The 27,556-nt window shown below is 37.1% G+C and overlaps 1 protein-coding gene across 1 annotated transcript in view; it reads left to right on the plus strand.

The window, feature by feature from the left end:
- LOC122792380 (zinc finger protein 84-like) overlaps positions 1–27,556 on the plus strand; it is a 400,930-nt gene that overhangs the window by 47,159 nt on the left and 326,215 nt on the right. Inside the window, exon 4 of the mRNA XM_044060166.1 lies at positions 8,993–9,119. Coding sequence (XP_043916101.1) covers positions 8,993–9,119 — 127 coding nt within the window. The remainder of the gene's footprint in view (positions 1–8,992; positions 9,120–27,556) is intronic.

Consider the following 27,556-nt stretch of genomic DNA (forward strand, 5'->3'; position numbering starts at 1 on the left):
TCTCTGATTACTTTTTCCATACTCAGTGAGTTGCTGTCTATGTGATAATTTGTGGGTACTTTGTTTTTTCCAAAAGGGATAACTATACATTTTTTGGCATTTAGTTTAAAGCCGTGACTATGGCACCAGTTGTCCGTTTCAGTGAGGCCTTTTTGTAGGATGTGTGTATCTGCTGGTGTATCGACTATGGCACCTAGTTTGCAGTCATCTGCGAACTTTGTCAGCCTCAGCCCTCCCATGTTTGCTTTAACATCTGAGAAATAAATGCCGAACAAGAGGGGTCCCAGGACAGATCCCTGTGGGACACCACTTGTGACTGGCTTTGAGTCTGACATTGCTCCAGCAATTTTAACTTTATGGGTTATGTCCTTTAGCCAGTTTGCAACCCATCTAGTGACATAAGGGTTTACTTTTAAGCTGTTTAGCTTATCTATGATGCCTGAGTGGGGTATTGTGTCAAGGCCTTAGCCAAGTCCAGGTATGCTGTATGGACTGCTTTGCCCTCATCAATGGCTCTAGTGACTGTTTTGAAAAAGTCAACCAGGTTTAAAAGGCAGGATCTGCCCTTTACAAAGCCGAACTGGGTGGGGTCAAGCGTCTGTAGGTCCCCTATGTCTCTGTTTATGAGTTCCATAATGATTCTTTCCATAGCTTTGCAGACCAGGCTAGTCAAGCTTATGGGGTGGTAGTTTCCAGGGTCTGTAGAGGCACGCCCCTTGTGGAGTGGGACCACTGTTGCTGTACACCAGTGTGCAGGTAGATATACCGAAGTAAGGATAAGGTTAAATAGCATTTTTATGTGTGGGTTTAGCTCCTCTTGGAGTTCACGTAACACGCACCCCGGGATACTGTCAGGTCCCATTGATGCTGTGTTTTTGGCTTTGTTTAGGGCGGTTCTCACTTGGACATCTGAGATGACAGGGAGATTACATTCAGCTGGGATAAGTATTTCTTCTTTTGGGGGTGAAGGAGGGGAGAAATTTGCACTGAACCGGTCAGACAGATTGTTAGCAATATCTGTGGGTTCAGTGTATTTTTTTTGTTTTGAACCATCTCTGAGCATATCTGAGGGTTTCCACCCAGGTTTCTATCATAGCTGAAGAAGGCTTTGTGGTTATCTTTAGTGTCCTTAGTGATTTTTCTCTCAAAGTTTGCCTTGGATGTTTTTATGAGAGAACGTAGTTTTCTGCTAATGTTGATCAGAGATGTCTTCCCTTCATGGGATTTTGCTCTGACGTGCAGTAGCTTCCTTCTTTTGTTATACAATTTGTTTATGGCTGAGGTCCACCAGAATGGACGCTTACATTTGGTGGAGAGGGACTTGGATTTGTTTGGGATTGCGTGATCCATGCATTCTTGGAGATGTCCATAACAAGCATTTGTGAAGGATTTGGCATTGTGGGATGTGGTATCCACTGGCACAGTGGGCTTAAAGGATACCATCTCAGTCTTAAGAAGATTGAAGTCTGCTTTTGAGAAGTTTTTCACTGTGGTCTTTTGTGCTGGGGGTGGAGGTGGGATATGTATATCCAGGGTGATTAGTTTGTGGTCAGATCTCACTAGTGAAGGGTATACTTCCGGTGTGGAGCATTTTGTCCCCATGTTTGTAATGATCAGGTCTAGTATATTATCTCCCCTAATGGGAGAGGTGACTAGTTGTTCCAGTGCATTTGAATTTATGAATTCCAGGAACCTTTGGGCTAGGGTATTAGGGCTAGAATAATGTACCCAATCTATGTTTGGTTAGTTGAAGTCTCCCAGTATGATGGTATTTTGTGATACATTCATATCCTCCAATGTCTTCAGGAAGGCTGAGTGGGGTTCTTGAGATTGGGAGGGTGGTCTGTAACATGCTACCAGTTGTATAGCAGTTTTGCCTATGGTTAGTTGCACCTGTATGGTCTCTGATGCTTCATGTGTTGCTACTAACCTGGAGGTGTGGGTGTCCTTTATGAATATGGACACTCCCCCTCCCTTTGTGGTTTGGCCCAGGTTTTGGGGTCGAAAAGCATGATACGAGGTATAGCCTGGTAGCGCTGGGGTGCTCTCAGGAGCCTTGAACCAGGTTTCAGTTACTGCACAGACATCGATGTTCTCCATGCTGAGGAGTGCATCAAGTGCCTGCATCTTGAGATTTAGACTTCTGGCATTGAGCAGCATTACCCTTAGTTTTTTCCATTTTTGTTTTCTAAGGAGGTAGGTTTGTCTTTTGAGCCTTGCCTAAAAAAGGCACTATGGGGGTGGCAAGAGCCTTAGCCAATATCCGGATGCCCAGTGGTGACAGGTGTAAGCCATCCCTTGAGCAGCATGGCTTGTCCAACATATCATCCCAGGCAGACAGACATTGGATCCCCTTAGAATGACACCAGTACTTGAGCCAATTGTTAAAGCTGATCATCTTGTCTTTGTATTGTGGTATCATTCTTGGTGAGGGCAAGATGCTGCTCAGGGTCAGGGTCATACCAGCCTGGGCTACATAATCGGAGAGCTCCTCTATGTCTCTTTTCATGTAGTCCAGGGAGGTACGTCTCAGGTCATTCACACCAGCATGGACAATGATGGAGTCATATTTGTACTTGCTTTGGGGTGACCTGAGTGTGTGTGTTATGTGGCGGATCCTAGCTCCCAATAGACATCTCACAGTCACCTTCTCCTTGTTCAGCCTGGTCAGTGGGACATCAGTGTGTCTGACTATGGAGTCACCTATTACTAGTGTATCAGGCAAGGTGTTTGGCCTTAAGGGCTGCGATTGGTTGACACACTGATTTATTGAAGTATGTGTTGCATGTGTTTTGTTTTGAGGTGGTGGATTTTTGGATGTCTGCTTTGGGAGCCTCTGTTGTTTTGGTAAGTTTTTTATTAGAGCCTCCGAGTATGTCTTTGTGTTTTTATGTGTTTGGTTTGCAGTTGTGGTAGGTCTATGTGGGACTGAGATTGTCGTGTGTGTGGTTGCCATCTCCTCCTGTCTGGTCATGCCAGTCCTGAGTTGAGAGAGTTCAGCCTCCAGTTTGGCTATATAGTTGCATCTCTCACATGTATTTGTGTTTGTTGGGAGGAGGAGAGGGTTGTCTGTGTACATGAGACAATTGTAGCATTGTCTCAAGATGCCCAGATTGACCAGCTGAACTGGAGACGCCAGTAATCTACCACTCGACATGCTAGAACAGTATAAGGGAGTGGTATACCTTTAAGGGAAGTGGGTATTCACAGGGGTGGTAAGTAGATGTAGTGCTTTACTTAGTACAAGAGTTCTTACTTAGTAGAGAAGTATTGAGAACAAGTGCTAGGCTTATAATACAGTGAGTAGTCTGGTTATACTAAGAGTAGAGCTTCCTTAAGGGAAAATTTGAAGAACAGACTTGGCGGAGCCAGAAAAAGTTTAACCTTGTTTAACCGGCGCTGCGCTATATGCACAACCGCGCAAAGCCGTGCAAACGCGGATTTTAAACAGTGAACTACAAAAGAGCTGTAAATGGTCCCAAACAACCAATTACTACAGCTTCCTGTGCTGAGGTCACTTCCCCCAAGGACAGGTAGGCTGCTCAAGGCTCCCCACTCCCACTGGTGAGCAAAGAAACTTCCTTCTATCCAAGTAAGGTAATGGACAACACAGGAACTACACCACAGCCCAGAATACAGCAATGCCTGTAAACTGGTCTAAACTAGTCGAGGAAGGCGGGAAAACAAGGATTATTTTTTTGTTTTTTTTTGTAGAAACACACAGAAAATGCAGAAACAGTGATAAATTAGTTACACAGGCTAGCACACTTTAGTGGGCAGCCTCCACAGTTAAATTAAACAAACAAATCCAGATATGAGAATATCTGAATGGCGTGAAGTCTGCAAAATGCTATGATAGGAGCTAGGCATTTGGTAAATAACCACTGGGCCACAGAAAGACCAAAGGGCAGAGCAGAGAACAGTTAATAAGAGGAATACAAAGACAATCTCAAAAACTTCCTGAAAATTGGATGAATTAGAATGCGAAGATAAGTCATCTTCAAATCCAGGGAGACCAAAAACGGCTTGAGGTAGAAGTGTGGGAATCAAACGCCTAAATGTTAATGTCTTGAAGCTGGGAAACAGTAGAAGGGTGTGGAGAAAAGAAAGATCCAAGACTGGTCTTGAGGAACTATCCCTCCTGGACAGCAGTAAAGCACAGTTGATTAAGAACTTACCACAACAGATGATGTCCTACACTGTTGCAGTATTCCTAACTCATACAAATGTCTTCATGTCTTTACTTTTGAATTGTGCACAATGGCAGATATGAAAACATCAATTTGCCTACTCCTTATAGTGTCTGTTAAGGTAATCTCTTTGGTATATATAGAGTAATATTCTATGCTAGTGAGGTCTTCAGGTTCATAGAGCTGGAATAAATCTGTGTTCACTGAACTCCAAAGTTTTGTCTGTACTATGTAAAGTATTTCTGTCCTTGAAGATTGTTGTCATGGAACATGTTACACACATCACAGTTGTATGAAACTGAGTAGTAATAATAAGGAAAGATTTCTTTTTTTAATGTAGATTAATTTAGGATTTATACAGTATGCATTATAAAAAAAATAGAAAGCAAGGGAAAAACAAAACTGTGCATTTTGTAGCCTTTTGCAGGATTAGGCTGGAAGTGGATTATTGACTAATTTAAAGGAAAAATGCAAAGGTATTAATAACCTCATTGGGGAAGTGAGTAGATTACCATATGTTGGTTCACCAACTAGGACTGCTTTTTCAAGTTGTACGGCTTATAAATGAAACGGTATATGAAAATATATTATTCAGTAGTTTACAATACATCTGTAAAGTTATCAGTGTCTTAGCTGAAGAGAAGCAGACATCAGGAATAGGATGGGCTCAGTAAAAATGTGTAATTCTGACTGACTGAGCCAAAACAGATTGAGAGAATTGTGTTGGTGCATTCAAAATAAGGAAGAATGCAGTCATAAATTGTCTAGACTGTACATTGCGACTTTTTCTGCGGATCTCCAAGTAAATAACCTTTAAAAAGGCAACAGTGTCTAGCTTAGTATAAACGGAAACTAAAATAAGAAATGGAAATAATGAGGAAAGGGAACAGCATCCCAACAGCTAGTGTTAGAAGTCATCTAATAAACAGTGATAGAATTAGTTAATTTGATAGTTAAGGGAAAGCTTTTTTAAATAGCTAATTAAAAATTACTGTTTCCCAGAATGCATAGATGTTGTTTCACATTTGCAAGGGAAATAGACTGAAAATAATACCAAGGTCTTTTAATGTGGCTACATGCAGTTACGTGTGCATTAGCATGGCTACCATTAGCATTGTGTTAAGTAATGCTTGTATATTTTTTTTTATTTATTTTAACATTTGTTAACTGGGAAAGTCCAACTTGGAATGAAGCCAATTTTCAGGGGAGGCCTGAGGAGAAATGCTCCAGATGCATGTCTTTGTAACATGGGAGGAAACCGGACTACCCAGAGGAAATCCACATGAATGCAGGGAGGACTTGCAGACTCTGCACAGAAGGCACCCCAGCCAAGAATCGAACTGGAGAACCTCTTGCTGGGAGGCGACAATGCTACCACTGCACCATCCTAATATATATATATATATATATATATATATATATATATATATATATACATATATATATATATATATATATAGCTGTTGATTTGGAGCAATTGCTCCTATTTCTAAAGGTTGCATTTTTATCTTTGAAAACATGCATAGCTCTGTGTATTTTGTTGATTTCATTGGTAGAATCTGAATGTAGAGAAGGCATTCACTAGTTGAGCAGAGACATAGAGTAAGGCAAATGCAGTGCATGTCTTTACTAATAAAGAAGCAAAGTTAAAAAAAAATGTGAAAGATCATAGGCAGGAGTAAATGTTGGAATGACTCTTTCACATAGATATTGTTTGGGTAGAGGCACCCTTCACACCCCCTGCAAAATATATATATCACCTTTGAGACCCCACTACAGTGAGGAAATGGGTAAGTTCCCTGATCCTCGCTTTACCGCAGTCTACATGGAACTGCTTCAAAGGGGAATGAACCTTTTTCCCTGCTATAGTGCGATGTCATTGGTGGTATATATAAGTTGCAGGGGATGGGGGGCTGGGGGTGCATAGAGGCTTTACCCCCTTGAACAACCATAGTTTTTTTTTTGAGTTCTCAAAAGCTCAACCATATTGTTTCGACCATATGAATTTTGAGTTTTATATCTATCTCTCTGTCTATTAAATATAATTTATTTATTTATTTATTTTACATTTGTTGACCGGGAAAGTCCGACTGGAGCAAGGTCCATTTACAGCGGAGTCCCGGGGAGAAAAGCTCCACTATTAAACTATATGTACAGTGGAAATTTTTACAATACAAGATATTTCATGCAAGAAGAACATGATTAAAGTGGTTTGTTCCAACTAAACAAAAAGGACTCCATTGTACAATACAATCATCAGCGACATCACATATGACAGTATAAAAGACAATATTTGTGCTAAGCAAGTTTAAGTGTGACCAGAGGAAGGCCCTGTATGGCAGTTTTGAGGAGTTCTGTAATATAGAGACATTAAGCAGAGTATAGAGGAAGGTAGGAAGTATTTGAGGAGAGCAGGGAAGCATTTATGTGATGTAAGGACAGAGCCAGGAATGCAAGAGGTGTGATTTGAGTGATGTTTTGAAGAGTGAGATAGAAGGTGCTGAGGAAATATTCTGGGTGAGGTTATTCCACATTTTTGCTATGGTATGAGAGAAAACAGCTTTACCTGCAGTGTTGTTGGCTTGAGTTATACGCAAAAGGGTTTTGTTGGATGAGCGGAGTGGACGGTTTTCTGAGTATTGGTTAAGTAGTTGGTTCAGGGCTGGAGTCTTGTGGGGATTCTTTAGGATGTTATAGGTGAGGACTAGTTGGTGGTAACTAATTAAATGAGGAAGTTCTAACCACTGTAGTTCTTTTAGAACAAGGCAATGATGGCTACGAAAAGCAGAGTTATTGGCGAATTTAGCAATTTTATTGTAACACGACTCTAGTTTGTTCATATCTTTTTTCCTAATGTGGGTTAGGATTGGAGATGCATACATTAGGGTAGACAGAAGGTGGGTTTGGGCTAGGGTGACCCGTGCTTGGTCTGTTAGGAAGTGTTTGTGTTTATACAGGGTTCCTCATTTTTTATGTATTTTCTTAATGGTTTGAGAGATATGGACATCGAAGTGAAGATCTTTATCTATTTCAATGCCAAGAAGTTTTGTATGGAGGGAGGGGGAAATTGTGGTGCCATTTTTGGAAGTGATTGTGAAGGAATGGGGTGTGGGTCTGTATTTGTTTGGGGTGAATAGGAGTAATTTGGTCTTGTTGGGGTTAAGAATCAGTTGGATATCAGTAATCCATTTTTCAATGGAGTTAAAGGATTCCTGGGTAAGATTTTGAAGAGTGGTTAGGGATGGGGCTGAGCAGATTAAGGTGGAGTTATCTGCGTACTGTATAAGTGATGCATGCAGTGTGGAGGAGTGTAGTCTGTTGGTGAAAATAGTGAATAGTACGGAATAGTAATAGGGAATAGTAATATATATATATATATATATATATATATATATATATATATATATATATATATGTACATAGAAATGCACACACACGCACTAAATCTATCACTTTACCTAACCCTTACCCTACCCTAACCCTAAAACGACAAACACTTGCACACAAACTCCCTACCCCATCACTTACTGTTGCTGGCCAACCGGAACCCACCCAACTTAGTGTTCGCACAAACGGTCTTTTACTCACTTCTTACAGCCACTCATTTGCATTGCACATATAGCAAGCAAGTCAGCTGTAACTGTATAGATAGATTTTATAATAGAAATATAGATGTCCTGATATATATATATATATATATATATATATATATATATATATATATATATAGGGTATATATATATATATATATATATATATATATATATATATATATATTTATAATATAACTATAGATGTCCTATATATATATATATATATATATATATATATATATATATATATATATATATATATATATATATATATATATATATATATATATATATATATGGTTCCCTATCAGAAGCCTGAAACACTATAAGCCTGAAAATCAAAATCCTGAAAACTATAGACTGAAAGTTCAAAATCCTGAAAGACCAAAATCCTGAAACTCAAAATCCTGAAAACACAAAATGGACATACTGACGTCATTGTGGCTTTGCTATTGTTAGCCCTGTGGTGTTGGGTCATGTTGGGTTCAGGTAAGTGAGCAGTTGGTTTTATGTTAGGGTTAGCGGTTTAAGTGAGTTAGGGGGCGCAGGTTAGGCATGTATGCAATAGTGACAAATATTGGGGTTAGGGGCGGTTTAAGTGAGTTAGGGTTAGGGCGCGGGTCAGGTGAGTGTGCGATAGTGATGGACCTTAGGGTTAGGGTTATGGTCAGGGTCAGGGTCAGTTGGTAGATATTAGTGTCTTTATAGTGACATATTAGCATTATTTGTGTTTTCAGGATTTTGAGTTTCAGGATTTTGGTCTTTCAGGATTTTGAACTTTCAGTCTATAGTTTTCAGGATTTTAATTTTCAGGCTTATAGTGTTTCAGGCTTCTGATAGGGAACTATATATATATATATATATCACCCAGAGGACCACAATCAATACAGGGCTGAAGAAGTTTGTCTGCAAGGAAAGCAAATGATTACTCAAGCGGGATACGTTGGTTCTTCTTACCGAATAAAGTGGTTTAGGGCAAAGTTTTGGTGGAATTGAGAAATTAATATGTTATTAAAAAGAAGTTAATCAACAGTCTTACAGAGTATGGCAGGATAATTTAAGAGCTGGTTAGAGGAACTTAGAAAAGACTGTGAAAAGATAGCCATTAGTCCCACATTCACAATACCATTGTACCAAAGTCTAATGGTTTATTTTGAAAAGCTGTTGTATATTGATAAAAGGATGACACACATTGCATATCATTTTCAGGTACCAAAGTCATTTGGTGATGATGCTGTCAGTTTCTCAGAAGAGGAATGGAAGATGTTAAGAAAACAAGACAAGATGCTTCACAGGGAAGTGATGGTACAGAAGTATGACACCATAGTTTCTGTGGGTAAGTGTAGTCCCATATTAGGAAGTGAGGTATTTTTTAATGTTTGAGCATCATGTTAAAATGCTGTACTAAAGACATTTTAACTGGTTTTAATGTGTTTATTTGTTAGCCCGCTGTGTACCTATTCCAGCAAGGTAAACAAAAGGCATGTGAACAGTTTAGCATATTCAGTTTTAATCCATGTGTTTTTGAAAAGTGAGAAGAAACAGAGATGGGGAGTCACTAGTAGAAAAATGTGCCCAATTCCACACAGTTATTTGATGTTACTCCAAATCCTTCAGCTTTGAGATGGATATGGTAAGAGATATTTTATAAAAATGTAGTTTATACTTGGAAAAAAGTCTAAGTTTCAAATTGCTCTAACACAGAAGGCACTGGAAAACTTTTAAATTTCTTATAAAAGACAACCTCCTGCACCTGTTTCAAACATTCACCTGTAACTTAAAACAAATTTACCCGTATCGCCTTCCACAGCATGTGTTCACAAACTTTAACACTGTAATCTGTATACTGCAGACAACCTTATTTACTAATTCTACAGCCTCATTGTACAATGTTCCATGTGTCCATTTCTTATTTATAGTTCTCAGTTTTTCTACTCCCTTATTAATCCACTCTTTTACAAGTGTTGTAGGAATAAGATAGAATGGAAACCACAAAGTATCTCTTATTACTGTATAATAATTAACAAATTCTAAATTCCTTTCATGTAAAAATGTGTATATTGTGCATATTTCAGTTTTTTGCAGCTGTGAATCTTTATTCTGTAAATTAATACAGTTTTTGTTATAGAATAGATATAATTATTTATTGACATTTGTTTATCTGGAAAATCCATCTGGGCCCAAAACTACCCATTTTCCATGGAGAAAAGCCCTAGCAGAAATTACATAGCATAAGCAGAAAATTACATAACATAAACAAACTCTACAATAAGGTTTAAGCATTTCCATTGCAGTGGTGGGGTATTAAACATAATTTTTACAATATAAAAAAGCATGAATTTTAGCAACACATTGTCCATTGATGGATAAGATATGCTGAGGAAAAAGTAGTAGAAGGTAGAGTGTAGTTTAAGCAAAGGGAGTAAAAGCAGAGTGACATACAGAAAGAGCAGTGCGTAAAAAGGAGAATGAAAGTTAGCAGAGAGAGAGGTGGGAGGTAGTAAGGGAAGAGGAGGGGGGTTAGGTTTAGTCTAGAAGATTTAGTAGGTTTGTGCAAAGACAGGAGGAGTTTGTTCTCTGATCTCCAGGATCTTTTGGAAATGTAGCTGTGAAATATAGAGGTAAGGGCTGGGAAGGCTACTAGTTTATGAATGATTTTGCTGTCCTTTATGAGTTGTAGGTATCTGAGGTACTGTGGAAGTTCAAGCCAGTTAAGAGAGTGCACATCTATGCAGTGATTGGTATATGTTATACTGGTTGCAGATTTCACACTGTTATTATGACACTTTTCCAGCTTTGTTTTTAGTGAGGTTTGTATGTTGGTGAGGATAGGCACAAAATATCGAAGTGAGGCTAACAGCTGGGTGATAGCAAGGGTATATTTAGAGGATGTGTTTAGAAATTGTTTATGCTTATAATGAATCCTGAGTTTCTGATGTATTTTTATACTGTTCTGTGCATGTAGATCAAATTTGTGGTTTTCATTTATTATCACACCCAAAAGTTTAATTTATTATTACACCTAAAAGTTTATTATGTGGAGCTATTTCAATAAATGTGTTACTTTGGGAAATAATCATGAGATGTGTTTTGTACAGAGAAGATGTTTTGGTGTAAAAAAGGTAGTTGGTTTTCTTGGGATTGAGAAACAAATAGGCATTACTAATCCAGGTCGTCACAGAGTTTCTTGAGTTATTTGTTGAAAGTGTGGCAGACTATTAGAAGAGCAGATAATTGTTCAGTCATCTGTTTATTGTATTAGGGAACCATAGCAGGAAGACTTATGAAGGTTATACATTGAAGAGGAGGGGACCAAGAACTGAGGCTTGGTGTACTCTAGTAACATTAGGTCGATAAGGAGAGAGGGAACCTTGCTATTTTACTGAGTTCTGTCTGTTTTCTACGTAGCTAGAGAACCACTGGAGACAGAGAAGGATGAATTAGCAAGGGTAGATAGTTTCTGTAGGAGTTTAGGGTGGGAAGCAAAATCAAAATAATGAAGAGAACTTATCAGCATTAGACTGAGGTCAACGAGTCACTTCATCGTACAACGCATGGAAAGGCATATGATTGTCTGTAGTTGAACTTATATGATAATACTGTAAGATATGAGTGCTATGCTTGAATTGTTTCATATGTCTGTATTTGGAGCATAGTTGGACTATCCCGGTAAACAAATGTCAAATAAATAAATAAGTAAAATTGTGGAGGAGATGGTTAAGAACATTTTTTTCAAAGAGCTTAGAGATATGAGACAAGATAGAAATGGGACAGTAATTAGAGACTTTTGTAGAGTTGCCTCCTTTAAGCAGCGGAGTAATGAAAGATTTTTCCATAAAGCTGGGGCATAAGATCAGTCATGGATATGTTAATAAGTATGCTAATGGGAGAAGTTGTGGCTTGTTTTAGATATTGAACTAGAAGGTCATCTACATATCTAGAGCAGGCTTCGAGCTTCCAAAGAATTATTTGATAGTTTGCTTTCTAAGTTCCATGTTAGGAGCTGTTTCATGTTAACTCTAATGTATAAAACTTTCTTCTTTCTTGGGTAAATCCTGGGCTGTGACTGATCAGTCTGTTACCCCACTAAAGAAACAGTGTACAAATCTGTCCATTCTGAACTTGAAGTAACTCAATATAATTCCTTTATGAAATTTCTCATATATGTTAAAAGCTGGTCAAATCTGATCTTTTTTTTTTGTTTCACCATTTTTGTTGGGTTACCACACATTTTACTATATAAATCATGTTTCATTCTACCTTTTCTTATATAAAGCGCGCGCGCGCACACACACACACACACACACACATATATATATATATATATATATATATATATATATATATATATATAAATATATATGTTTACATATATATATATATATATATTTATAGAACAGCCAACTTTTATGCAATCTGCTTTTTTTGAGTTTTCTATTATCCGTTGTCCTCCTCCGATTTTCAGATGTGTACATATTAGGACATATTATTTTCCTTTCCTTGGCTATCAGTAACTTACAAATTGCTTTAAATATGCTGATCAGTACCATTTTAAGACATTTAGACATGTTGCTACCTTTCACAAGTAATGAGGGTGTTTTGTCATCGAAATTACCTTTCTCGGAATTGGACAGTATCAAAGTATAGACTTTAATGTCAAATACAGTTCCGCAATAAGCAGCACAGTCATGGTTTTTAAAGTAAAATACTAAGCTACAGTGTCGTGATCAATCTTGAATCTCTTGAGATATTCCACAGAAGGGCACAGACACATAACAGTACCCTTTCTAGCAGTACCTCAAGCAACATAGGGACCAAATTTATAGAGATCAGAGAGTCACAACTTATTTACAAGTCGAGTATTGTGACAATAATTAGTGGATCAAGACCCTGGGATTCAATAAAGCCTACACTTAGTGTACACAGTGAACAGACAACACAAGCATAACTCACATCTTCTTCCTCCTAAGTTTATTTTTGTACTGTTTTTCTTGCAGCTTTAAATACTGAGGGGGATTTGTGAAGGTTACCACAAAGTTTACACTACATATAGACTTAATGTAATCTTTCTGAGCGACTAGAATGCAAAAAAAAAAGTGGCAGGGATGTTCTTGAATATAGATCATGTACACTTAATGTGCACTTAGTGTAGGTGTTACTGAGTCTGGACCAAAGCTTAAATTGTGTTATGCTAAATGTTATTGAAAAAAAATCATAAAGCAAAGAGTACCGAAAATATGTCAAATGAAAGGTAAATGTTAAAGCTGACTGGTATGATATGTTTTACGATTGTATAAAACTTAAAACATATTGGGATAATATGAATTTTTGTTTTTAATGATAAGATGTTTGGTCAGCATAGATTTATTTTATTTTATACACCTATTCCCACTTGTGTCACAAAAATAAAATACCCTCTTTTATGGAGAATCTTAACATTAGCAAGAAAAGTCATCACCAAGAACTGGAAGGATCAGACTACAACTACTATGACAAAATTTGTACACTTGACAACTGAAGTCTGTCATCTTCAACTTATCACAATCAAGACAGGAACATCTAGAATCACCTCTTCATATAATATATGGTTGACATTCAAAGAACTGCTGGATAAACAGACTTTAATAATCAACTAACAACTGCTTATCACATTTATTTTTCTGTTTAAAAAGCTTTGTTTTATAGCAGGCAGCATTGTAAATAGTTATTTTAGTTGTTATTTATTATTTTTTCTTTTATATATGTATATTTGTTTTATAACATTTCTATTATATTTTAATGTCTTGTTAAAAAGTAAGTGAAATAATGTAAGCTAGCAGAAAACCTTGGAAGCCTGGAGTGGGGGACTTTGCTACTAAAGTTATACTTGTATTTGGCTTCCTTCTGTATCATAGTGCTATTACTGTTATCAGATATCTGTATCCCTTCCATAAATCTACATGGATCCATGTTTGCCATTTTGGGAAGGTTTTTGCCAATCTTTTAGACAGGCTTGACATAAGCAAAGGATTATGATGGTTCAGTATTAAAACTGGTCTGCTGGTTCCTTTCCATCTTATGGCAGAACTGCCACCTTTACCTTTTTCCAAAATGCAGGCATTTGTCCCCATTTATGACAATGCTGAACAATTCCTTTAAATCTTTAAGAGCTTCTTACCTCAGGGATGCCATCAATCCCTGGAGATTTTCGTGCTGACTGATTGTACATCTCATTTTTATTTCTTACCTATTGATCGTCAATGGTAATTGTCCTTTCCCTTATATTGCCTTATTTAATTCTTCCCTGAATATTTCCAGTTGTTTCTTATCCTGACTTCAAGTCCTCTGCTTTATACAGTTTTTCACAAAATCTTTTAAATATCTCCAATATCTACTCATGATCCCAGGCTATTCTCTTTATCTTGCTGCCTCTGAATTTCATTTCTGGTCTCTGTCTTCTTCCTTTTGCTTATGTCTTTTGGCTAACAGTTTCTGCCCTCTGGGATTGCAGATAGAGTAGAGTTGCTTAGATTCATTAGTCCTATTCTCACAAATGTTATCCATGTATTCTATTTTGCCCTTACCTACCTGCATTTCTTCCTCCTATTCCTTCACAAGTTTACATTCCTTGTTGTGTATCAGTTTGAACTTTACTAACCCTGCTAAATAGTTTCTTTTAACATTTTCCATAGCTCTGTCTCCCTTATTTCTGCTATATTTTTACAGTCAAGTTTCATTCTCTCCCAGACAAAATATCTTACCTCTGTACTGGGTTCCTAAAAGATCTTGGATTTTGTCTATTACCAAGTCCCTATTTTTTTTCAATAAATATGTAGGGAGCACTGGTGTAATTCTATCTTGATTCTCCTATCTTTAAAATAGTTATTAGACTGGCATGATACATGGCTATCAGGTGAGTTTCAAACCCTTCAGGGTTATGTAATGTTTGTAGACTGGACTGTCTCAAATGCTGCACCTTATGGAATAGTTTGTGAATTCTATTTGATCTGCTATTAACTGAAGAACAACTTCCATGCAAAATATTGTCTTATATTTCTATAAAATCTTCCTTCTCTAGTTGCGATCACATTCATTCACCCCCAGATACATCCTCCTTTCAGCAGACTATCTTCGTTGCCTCTAAAGCAAAATATAGTATTGAAAGTTTATTATTTCTAAGTTGTACCCCATTTGTTTTAGAGGAATATATAAATACATGCCAAAGTAATCCTCTTTCCCATCCATTATCTTGTTTGCACTAAATATATTACACAGTTGTCTTTTTCCTCCTCTGTCACAGTTGGTGCCCTTTTCACCATCAGTAATATTACTCTTCCTTTTCTTTGTCCCTGACAGTCTGATGAATATCCTTCATAGAATCCTTTCTTTGTTAAGTTAACATGCTCACTTCTGTCTAGGTACATCTCCTGTAAAATTTCTGTCAGCGCCCTACACGTGTTAATATAAGCCAATGCTCCATTTTTCATCCAAGCCTTGTAAGGTCATTAACATTCCAAGTCATTATTTTTAATGCAGCCATTCTAATAATGAGAGATAGTTTACCCTTCTAGTACATGTCACTCCCTTTCTGTAAACTTACATTTTACATAGATGTACTGCTTGCTGATGTGCATGCCTACTACAAAACTTTATCTTTACAATTCAAGTTTCACGCTACATTTTTACAAACTGAATATTCCAGTATAGCATCTCATACCCAAGTAACACTCACCAAGTTGTATAAACTGTTGAGCATAAAATATGCACTTTCCAAATACAAACAATTGCTCCAGACTGACAGTTTCTTACATGGGCATTATCTGAAATAAAAATCCGGGATTATTTGTTTTCCCCTCATATGCATGGAAAATAACTTGTATACATTAAGATAATTGTTTCCTTTTTTACCAGCTATTTCAACTGTTTTATTGCTAATATTTAACATTTATTAAATGTTTAATAATAAATTTGATTTAATTGCAAACTGGAGTGAGGTGGTCTGTTAGCTCTTAACATTTCACTAGCATTTACTTTTTACTGTATTTGCCACAGTAGTCAGGTTACCTATAATTGCCCCTTAAGTAGTGGACTACTGTACCTGTTGAGGCTGTTTTGGAAAAAGTCACCCACAACAAGATTCTTAGAGCTCCCTTCTGCTTGTGGCAGTTATCTACAAGTCCTGCAATGAAAATCATGAATTTCACACAAGGTCTCCTTTAACTCTGTATGTTACACCTTCCTTCAGCTCCGAAAGATGCAACTGGAAAACTCAAGCTGTAAACATCACAAATGCAATCATACACAACATGTTTTTCATATTATCTTTACTTGACATGCATTTTACAGCATTTCAGAGATCAAAAAACCTAAATCTGCCTTATTTCTATACATTACTTTTTAATCCATGTAAACAGAAGGAAAGTAACATATTTTTAAACTATTATTAAACTACTCAGCTTTTTTACGACTCATAAACCCCAGGAGTTGCAGTAGTAATAGTACATAGTGCTGCTACAGACTGATGCTCTGTAAGTTTTATAGCCCTGTGTATGGTAAGTGTAAGACTTCTAAACAGTAAAAGAAACAATTTATGCTACTTTAAGCTACTGAATGCTCACTGAGGATCATTGCCACAGAAGCGGGTCCCTATTAATTTTGCAAAACTTTAGCTTGTCGAACTACAAAAGATTGACAGCTAAAGATCGAAAGAGCCAAAGCGCAAATGGCCAGCTAAGCAATTTTTTTTCTCAGGGAAAGAATTTGCTTGTCCATTAATAGGAATTTGGCCTTTCCCTGATGTGGAGCGATCTCGGAGTTAGTATATTTAGTTACAGGGTGTGTGGGGGGGGCACAGTCTGATCGTTCACAGTTTGGAAGTTTTGATCTTTAGCTGTCGATCTTTTGTAATTCAACAAGCTAAAGTTTCGTCAAATAAATAGGGACCCCACAGAAGCTGCAGTAATGCTGCAACATATTACTAAAGATTGCTGCTTTATGACTGTGCTGGAACATTATGCATTTTAAATTAAATGCTCACAGGCAATAAGAGAAATATATCTTACCTCCTGTTTGCAATATTTTTAAGTTGTCCTTTTTGCATTGTCTTCAGATGCATTTTCTCCTTTTCTTAATAAATATTTTCTCAATACTTTCACAAAGTGGGGTTATATCTTTCAGTTCCTCCATTTCGTCAAAAAGCCCACTATGTTTCCATTACTGTTCATCTTCTCCCCTTTTTATTTATTTACTTTTTGGGCATTCCCTCTGTTCTTGGTACACATTTCAGACAATTTCACAGAGAGAGGTTTATGCTTTTCAGTTCTCCTTCTAATTCAGTAAATCCCCTTCAATACTGGTCTTTTTCCACATTTCCATTTCTCTCATTATTGGTAGGTGGTTCAAACCCAGGCTCATAGCCGGCCTTAGGCCTAGGCCAACTAGGCGGCCGATCTAGCAGGGGTGCTTTTTCAGTATTTATTTGGTGTAAGTAGACCAGGATAGGGGCACCGTGTGGTGTGGAGGGGCACCTTGGAGCCCTTTTGCCTAGGGCATCAGTTGACCTAAGGCCACGCCAGGCTGTTTATAATTCTTTGTCAGTTCCTTTTGTCAGTCAAGCATGTTTTTTTCTTAAATGCTGAAAAGGACTTAAAAGTTACATTTCCCTCCTGAGCTCAGAAAACAAATATCTTAGTTAGTGAAAACTGAGCTGATGCACCCCTTTTCTCTTTTGCCCTTATTCTTTCTTTGTTGTATAAACTTTATTTCTTAGTCTTATTCAGCCTCCATGAAAGTTGTATTTTCACCTAGAACATAAATATGACTGGATATAGCAGTATAAATAATACCAGGTAACCAACACCAACCAAAGAAATGATCCACGGAGTAACAAGGCACTTCCAACCAGCTTTATTACAAACAAAAAACACCAGTGCTCCACCACTGACCTAGGTTTCGTCCAAAACTGACTTCTTCAGAGTGTGTGGAGCCAAAGCTTATACATACACTCCCCAATTTGACAATTAAGACAGTTAAACAATTAAACAATAAAGAAGACAATAAAATAAAATACAATAAACACCTTTTCTGTGTTACAAAAAAGGAAACTAAAAAACTCACATACATAACCTAAACAATTACAATATTAAACTTCAATAGTTACAAAAAACTTTTAATATTAAATAATGTTAAAATTTCTGTATAAAAGTAAAATAAATTATGTATGTATGAAGCAACAAAAAATAAAAATGAAATAAAAACATTGTTATGATTTAAAAGTGTAGGTGTAATATGTGTCTGTAATTCTACTACCAACACACAAGGGTGTTAACTAAAATACTACCCTAGTATGTGTTGGAGCCTTAAATAAGGTTTTATAGAGATGAACTCATTCAGACCGGGTAATGGTGTGCATTAAGACTAACTGCCATCTAAGCTCACCAGTGTCCAAATGGTGGTCCGTGATTCTCCCTGTGCATCTTTTACATACTGTTGTATGACACAGAATAGGAATTTGTGATCACTGTGGGCTATTGTGTGTCGTGCCAGGGCATTAGTTGGTCTAAGATGTTGTATGTCCAAGAGATGTTCCCTAATCCTGTCTCTGAATCTTCTGCAGGTCTTTCCCACATAAAATGCCGTACAAGACTGGCATTTAGCAATATATATGATGTTGGTAGAAAAACAATTGTAATGACCGTTAATCCTAATGGGGTAGTTGTTCACCTTAATCCTGTTACCTGTGGTTAAAATGTGAGTGCAGGTGGAACATCTCCCACATTTAAAATTGCCACTGGCTTTGCAAGTATTCCCTGTATGAATTACCTTTTCTAACATCCCTTTAAACGCCATGTCCTTCGAAAAACAAACTTGGGTTTACGAGGGAAAACCACTGAATTCCTTCAATCCAGACAAAGACGTCCAATATCTTTCTATTATCTTGATAATGTCGTCAGTGTCTGCGTTAAAGGTTAACACAAAGAGGAAATGTTCCTTAGCAAAATTCTGTTTGTGGTTAACATTGTGATTAAACAGGTCACCAGTGCTCTTAAGAATGGGTGTAATACTACCACTTTCTCTTTTTGTTAGGATTTCATTCCTGACCTCGTCACATAATTTCTCTGGGTACCCACTATTAAGAAATAGACCCACCATAAACTCTAGTTCCAATACAAGGTCAGAATGTTCACTAACCATTCGTGCCGCTCTCACCATCTGACCTTTTATGATGGCCCTCTTCTGATGTACTGGGTGCCAACTGTCGTAATGCAGATATGAGTTGGAAAAGGTTGACTTTCTGAAAATGTTGGATATTAAGGCACTTCTGTCATTATTAATGGTTAAACATATATCTAAATATGTGATTTTATTGTCGTTTATCTCATGGGTAAACTTCAAAAACCAGACAGTTTCATTAATATGTTTTATAAAAGCCTCCAAAATCATCCTGTCCCCTTGCCAAACGATAAAAATATCGTCCAGAAAACGGGTGTATAGTTTGATGTGTTGACTGTATACACTGTTAAAGACGAAATTGGTCTCCCAATATGCCATTATGTAGTTTGCGTATATGGGGGCACAGGATGCCCCCATAGCCACTCCTGTACTCTGCTGAAAAAGTCAGTTTTGGACGAAACCTAGGTCAGTGGTGGAGCACTGGTGTTTTTTGTTTGTAATAAAGCTGGTTGGAAGTGCCTTGTTACTCCGTGGATCATTTCTTTGGTTGGTGTTGGTTACCTGGTATTATTGTCCTTTAGCCATGGAGGAGGATGTGGGCTCACCGACGAACATCAAGCTTTTGTTGCAACACATTCATCAGGAGCTTCGTGAGCATTCAATTCTTATACACAACATTTTGGAGAAACAAAATTCTCCAACTGGCTTAACTGTCAATTCTACTTTGGGTTTGCCTTTAACCCAAGCAACACCAAATGTGACTGTTTCGGGGAGAGAAACGCTAACCAATGTTAGGACATCATCATTGGTTGAAATGGATCTACTAAAACTGTAGCTACAAAAATCGAACCGTGGGTGACCAACCCTTTAATTTTGTGATGAAAAGTGTCCTTCCAATACCATTTCAAGAGAGAGAGTGCAGTCGGTATCCGAATTACTTAAGGAGTTTGAATTAAAGCTTTTCAAACTCAAAAGAACACAACTGGAAAATAGTTACCTGGGTCGGAACATCCAGTTAGGTTTAGTACCGAAGGGTCTAAGAATTTGGCGATATCCGAACGGATGCGAGCACAACAGCGACATGATCCAAGAATTACATGCCCTGTTCAACTCCACTGGGTTACAGATCATGGAGCTTATGGTTAAATACAATAATACAAAAATAGAGGGCTTGTTAAATGACCTAGACATTATACACACCAAAATCACACAAGATTTATTGTTTGACCATTACTTCAACAACTATGTGAATATTGTGAAGGACATAGAAAAAAGTTGTGATATTCTTTATCACAAAAAATTCACTAAATTACAGCGGGATATTTCCTTGTATAAAAATGGCAAGGTATATCCGTACGACACCAAAAAGCATGTTCAAAACGGAGAACATGATATCCCCACCAATGAGATTGACGCACCAGAAGAAGAGGCGGAACAAGAGTCACCAGTACGTGATAATAGACCGTTCATTGGCGAGCAGGACCCTTTAGGGGATATCCCGAGACGCTCAGAGAGGATCAGACATCAACGACGCGCAGGGAGGGCGACCGGAAGTTCATCGAATGGGAGCAAGAAACAAGATAAGTTTCCAAACGGGAAACCAGGAATATCGTTGGACAACACCAACAAAAAGGTAGCTAAAAAACTATATTGGCTACATGACAGTTCTTGTGATCCAGCTAGCTGTTACATTTGTGACAGGTTTTCAGTACCTATTGACTCTGAATATAAAGTTAAAAGTTGCTGTGCTAATTACACCCCCACGGGCAGTGAATGGTCGTGTTATAACTTTGAACTCAGTGTGGTTAAATCAACCAATGGGAACAATCTTGAAGTTACCGAAGGTAGCGACAGCTTAGATGGTAATATTACACCTACATTTATTATTCTTGACGACAATGTGGTGTCTGAATCCTTGGGTACGTCAACTAATAATTGTTTGGTTTCTAAAAAATGTTTGAATTTTGAAAAACAGCTGAATCAGTAGATGTTATTGAAATGGGTACTGACACACACAATATGAATTTACATCATGGTGTGCATGTTATAAAAAGTGGGGGGGGAAATGAAGAAATTGCAAACAGTTTTGGTAGAGATCTATTGGAAGGGCACACATTGTGGATTTTAACAAGGAGGTTAACACTTTGGAAAACTGTGAAGACGATGTATTGATGAATATGAGCATACATTCTGTTTTAAACAACAGTGGAATAAGGAGAGGGAGTTCACCTACCACAAAGGACTTAATTACCTTGTGAGTATAACACACCGTTAGATCACATTGTTTTGAGGGTGAACAAAACATTCAGAACAAACGTATTGAGGCGGGTTCTAATAAAATGGATAACAACAACGTTGTATGTGTAGATCAAGTTAAATCAAATCAAGAGGATGGGCATATAATAAACCTTGAAGAAAGTACAACACAGGATTCTGTGAGGGACACATTCACGCAACCCATTTTATCTTACCCAACTGTTATGTTTAATAAGGCCCAAGACTTTAGGTTGTACAACTATTCCAGCACAACATTAAATACACAACACGCAGATTTACTGTCAAAAGGATTTAACTTTGTACCTTATAGGGAAGGAAAAGTGGTGGACACCTTAATAGATTTAAAGTTGTTCACACGTAAATTGAATTTGGCAGCTTTTTTTGGGTTTAAGGATGACAGTAATTCTGTAGATCACACAATGATTACACGTAAACCCAGTTACTTTAACCCACCATATAACAACATGGTGCGGATGTTTGAAGTTCTATGTGAACAAGATATAAGAGAACACTACAGAAGTAGGAAGGATGGAGCCCTGGGAAATATGACGCAAGAGGAATTTGAGACGATTAAGTATTTAAGCTCCAATAAAAATATTCGTCTAATGAAACCCGATAAAGGTAACGGTGTGGTAGTGGTTGACAACACAGACTATGTTAGTGAAATGTTAAATATGCTTATGGAAGACAATTACAGAGAGGTGAGCCTCAATGAAATTCATATTGCTTACAGGAATATAGATTTAGTGCTTGAAGACATTCTCTTACAGGGAGGTATAAATGAGGACGATTATGAGTTCTTGTCTAACAAATTTCCAGTGGTCAGTGGAATCTTTGGTATCCCAAAAATCCACAAGGGCCTGAACAATGTCAAGTTCAGACCCATAGTGGATGGGAAAAGAAGCAAGGTGTTTTTCATCAGTCAATACTTGGATTTAAAACTAAAAATTGGATTAAACAGTTTTCCACATATTACCAGAGATTCCTGGCACTTTTTGGATAAAATTAAAAAAATACAGGCATTGAACAACACATCATTTGTGACCATAGATGTGATTAATCTGTTCACGGCTATTCCTCATGATATTGGTTTACTCTGGCTAGAAGAACAGTTGAATTACACGAGTCAATACGACCAAGACCAGATAAACACTTACATCAGACTTATGGAATTAGTACTACGAAATAATTATTTATATTTTGAGGGGCATTATTTTCAGCAGAGTACAGGAGTGGCTATGGGGGCATCCTGTGCCCCCATATACGCAAACTACATAATGGCATATTGGGAGACCAATTTCGTTTTTAACAGTGTATACAGTCAACACATCAAACTATACACCCGTTTTCTGGACGATATTTTTATCGTTTGGCAAGGGGACAGGATGATTTTGGAGGCTTTTATAAAACATATTAATGAAACTGTCTGGTTTTTGAAGTTTACCCATGAGATAAACGACAATAAAATCACATATTTAGATATATGTTTAACCATTAATAATGACAGAAGTGCCTTAATATCCAACATTTTCAGAAAGTCAACCTTTTCCAACTCATATCTGCATTACGACAGTTGGCACCCAGTACATCAGAAGAGGGCCATCATAAAAGGTCAGATGGTGAGAGCGGCACGAATGGTTAGTGAACATTCTGACCTTGTATTGGAACTAGAGTTTATGGTGGGTCTATTTCTTAATAGAGGGTACCCAGAGAAATTATGTGACGAGGTCAGGAATGAAATCCTAACAAAAAGAGAAAGTGGTAGTATTACACCCATTCTTAAGAGCACTTGTGACCTGTTTAATCACAATGTTAACCACAAACAGAATTTTGCTAAGGAACATTTCCTCTTTGTGTTAACCTTTAACGCAGACACTGACGACATTATCAAGATAATAGAAAGATATTGGACGTCTTTGTCTGGATTGAAGGAATTCAGTGGTTTTTCCACTCGTAAACCCAAGTTTGTTTTTCGGAAGGACATGGCGTTTAAAGGGATGTTAGAAAAAGGTAATTCATACAGGGCGAATACTTGCAAAGCCAGTGGTAATTTTAAATGTGGGAGATGTTCCACCTGCACTCACATTTTAACCACAGGTAACAGGATTAAGGTGAACAACTACCCCATTAGGATTAATGGTCATTACAATTGTTTTTCTACCAACATCATATATATTGCTAAATGCCAGTCTTGTACGGCATTTTATGTGGGAAAGACCTGCAGAAGATTCAGAGACAGGATTAGGGAACATCTCTTGGACATACAACATCTTAGACCAACTAATGCCCTGGCACGACACACAATAGCCCACAGTGATCACAAATTCCTATTCTGTGTCATACAACAGTATGTAAAAGATGCACAGGGAGAATCACGGACCACCATTTGGACACTGGTGAGCTTAGATGGCAGTTCGTCTTAATGCACACCATTACCCCGGTCTGAATGAGTTCATCTCTATAAAACCTTATTTAAGGCTCCAACACATACTAGGGTAGTATTTTAGTTAACACCCTTGTGTGTTGGTAGTAGAATTACAGACACATATTACACCTACACTTTTAAATCATAACAATGTTTTTATTTCATTTTTATTTTTTGTTGCTTCATACATACATAATTTATTTTACTTTTATACAGAAATTTTAACATTATTTAATATTAAAAGTTTTTTGTAACTATTGAAGTTTAATATTGTAATTGTTTAGGTTATGTATGTGAGTTTTTTAGTTTCCTTTTTTGTAACACAGAAAAGGTGTTTATTGTATTTTATTTTATTGTCTTCTTTATTGTTTAATTGTTTAACTGTCTTAATTGTCAAATTGGGGAGTGTATGTATAAGCTTTGGCTCCACACACTCTGAAGAAGTCAGTTTTGGACGAAACCTAGGTCAGTGGTGGAGCACTGGTGTTTTTTGTTTGTAATAAAGCTGGTTGGAAGTGCCTTGTTACTCCGTGGATCATTTCTATAGCAGTATAAATCTTGGACCTTTCTACAGCATCTTATTACTATAATGCATTTTCTTTTCTGCCTGATATGTCACCATAGTCATTCTCTATTAAAGTTCTTCATTGTCCTGTTTTCAGCATTTGTGCCACATTTGTGAGTAACATCTCCTTCTATGGGTATGTTTACAGCTTTTCCAATGTAAGACTTGGCTGTTTCCTATTGATTGATATTGGAATGGAGAACTAAAGTGCCCAATTAATGTGGAACTCATGCTGGGGAATATTTGTCAAACTGCTTATCTGAATTTTCATTAGATTAATGCAATCATTTCCTCCCATTTTTTCAGGGATGACAAAAATCCCTCAGCTCAATTAACTTCTGCTTTATATATTGTTGTTGCATCTCATATTCTTTCATAATGATCTCATTTTACTGTCAGGCTTTTGAAGTATTATCAGGTCATCGGACTGACTGCTCAGTTCTTCCTTGATATCCTCCTTTCTTTTATTATTTTGCCAGACATCGTCCTCAAGTGTCCCACGTATTTTTAAACACTTCAACATGCATTTGGTCTATTTTTCTGTCTGGCATGTTTCTTTTCATTCTGTCATGTGGCTTTGCACAGCCACTGTTTCTTTCTCTATTTGTTATGCTAAATTTTTATTATTGCTAATTTTAACCCTTAAAGACGTCTAGACATTGTATTTTCTCTTCAGAAACAAATATTTATTTATGTATTTATTTAACATTTGTTTACCAGGAAAGTCCGACTTGGAACGAGCCAATTTTCAGTGGAGGTCCAGGGAGAAACACTTCAAATGCATGTCTTTGTAATGTAGGAGGAAACCAGAGCATCTGGAGGAAACCCACACAAACACAGGGAGAACATGCAGACTCCACTCAGAAGGCAGCCCCAGCCGAGAATCAAACCAAATAATTTATTGCTGTGAGGCAATAATGCAAACCACTGCACCATCCAAATCCTGTATCCTTAAATAGTAGCAATCCCTGGCTATTTTACTAAATCATCTGCTCTCATTCTAGGAGGACTGTTTTTACTAATTTATTATTTTATTGTAGTGTCCAAAGATGCCATACTGGAAATATAATTCAAATGTCTTCTTTCTCACCAAAAGCTTGCAGAGAGACAAGAGAGGGTAGAAAGCAGTTTAACTACACTATCAGCCTGTGCAGTTCCCTTGGAATTTAGATCCCTGGAGAAGCCTTTAAAGGATTTTCATTGAAAAACCGTTTAATTTTGAAATGAGAATTTGTAAGTACATTCTAAGGATTAGCAGCATTCCTGAACATTTAGACAATGAACAACTACTTTCATAGTCTATCCAATCTAGTTTAATCTTCTCGTTGAGTTAACAAAACAGAGCTCTTTATTAGCAGATGGGCTTGATATCCTGTATAAAAGTAGTCCACCTAAATCGGCTTTACTCAGCCAGTGGTAGAAAGATGTTTTCATTAATTGAAAAAAATATAATTTTGTGCTGCATTAAAACATTGAAATCTGATTTACTCAAGAACAAAGCAACACTTTATTCCACTGATGATTGTGTAAAAAGCATTTTCTGAGGGCAAAAGACAACTCTAGCAGAAAAGGTTTGTTAATTAGATTTATCTTCCTGGTAATACTAAAATTAAATTAAGACCTATCATTACCTTTTTCATTTCCTGGAGATGTACTCAAGGAACTTCAAGTTTTAAACATCTTGCCTTCATCTCTCCCTAGTATGAGTGACCACTTGCAACCAGACTGAAGGGATTCTTTCCATAGTGCCCGCCCCCTTGGGAAGAGAGCTACCTTTTAGAAGACAATTGAGTCTATTTTCTCGTGATTTTAGCAGATTACAGTTGCTTTAAGTATTAATGGATTAAACCACCATATTAAAAAGGAGAAATTATATTTTCTTCATTCTCAGATCAAAGCTGCTATAATTTGTTTGCAAGAATTTACTTGGCAACTTCATGTAGCAACTCCCGTGATAAAGCAAGAGGGGTCATTATTATATTTACGTCAAATGAGTGTGAAGTTCTATATTCTTTTCAAGGCTCAAATGACTGAATTTTGTTAACTAAGTTTATGTACAGATCTTTTGTTTTCATGCTCATTTCTATTTATGCCCCTACTGTGCAATACAGGGATATTTTTGTTATGTTGAGTTAGAAGCATGCAGACTTTGAATGCACAGTTACTAATTTTAGCAAGTGACTGTAATAATGAGTTTTCAGATTCAAGAATTTAAAATAAGAAACTTTTTACATGGTTTTGCAGAAAACAATCACTTTGCTGATACATGGAAACTATTATGTCCACATCAGAAATATTTTATTAATTTAAATTTCAAAAATAAGAAATCTAGGTTTATTGGGTTTCTTATAATATAGCAAAATTGTTTACTGATATAACACTATTTCTATGATATGGAGCGCAGCTGCAGTAATTGTAGCTATATAGGTTATATCCTAATAAGTGTATAACAGCTGGCCAACTTCTAAGACTTTTAGGACACCTTCCATGTACCCAAACTATTAGTCAGGTTTGGGTACCAAGCCCTACAGCACATTCCTGCCACTGAACAGCACTCCTTTGGTGGGCTTTCAAGGATCAAAGGTTGGATAGCACTGTTCCAGTGCTGAGCATTTAAGTTCACTTCTGGAAATTGTACATTTTCTATGAAATATTATTTCAAAGCTAGGGAAAAGTATTTGACTTTTAAATAGAAGTAAAACTTTACTTTTGTAGTAATATGTTGTTAAAAAATTTTAAACTGCTTAACCTTGGAGCAACTTACCAGTTATTCAGTTCTTCCTTCTTCCAGCCACTAAAAGAAGACAATTACCAAACAGCCTTTGCCACTACAGCAGACTGCTAAAGTGCCTCAGACACAGATGGTCTAAAACTAGTCCCTCAGGCTATTCATCTTTTCCCTGGCTCCTACTGGTGTTGCTAGACATGTCTTTTGCAGCTGTTGAAGTGCCCTCGGTGGTCAAAGAAGCCACTGTTGTTGACCCTTGAAGAAGGGGCAGAGAGTTCCATTCTGCCTGGCCACAAGTCTGTGCCCATCCCTATAGAGTTTTTTTCACAACAGAAGTTGGTCTGCTTCCTTCAGTTTCTCGGTTACTCTTGACAGGAATGATTTATTGGGCTTAGGTCAGGTTTTAGTTCGTAATTTTCACACTTCCAGTGTAAATGTTTCTAGTAAAAGAAAATAAAAAGATTATTCATTTTCTGAAAGGATTCAAGATTTTAAATCTTAAAATTATTGTGAGGGACAGATTCTGTTTTTTTCTCCCCAGGTTTCTGATTCTGAGGAGATAGTGGCTTCATTCAGTCTCTTTGAATGATTCTTTTTTCTGAAATTATTTCCAGAATGAGTCATTTG

The sequence above is a fragment of the Protopterus annectens genome, chromosome 1.part2 (genome assembly GCF_019279795.1).
Source record: "Protopterus annectens isolate FY-2018-M chromosome 1.part2, PAN1.0, whole genome shotgun sequence".
NCBI lineage: Eukaryota > Metazoa > Chordata > Ceratodontiformes > Protopteridae > Protopterus > Protopterus annectens.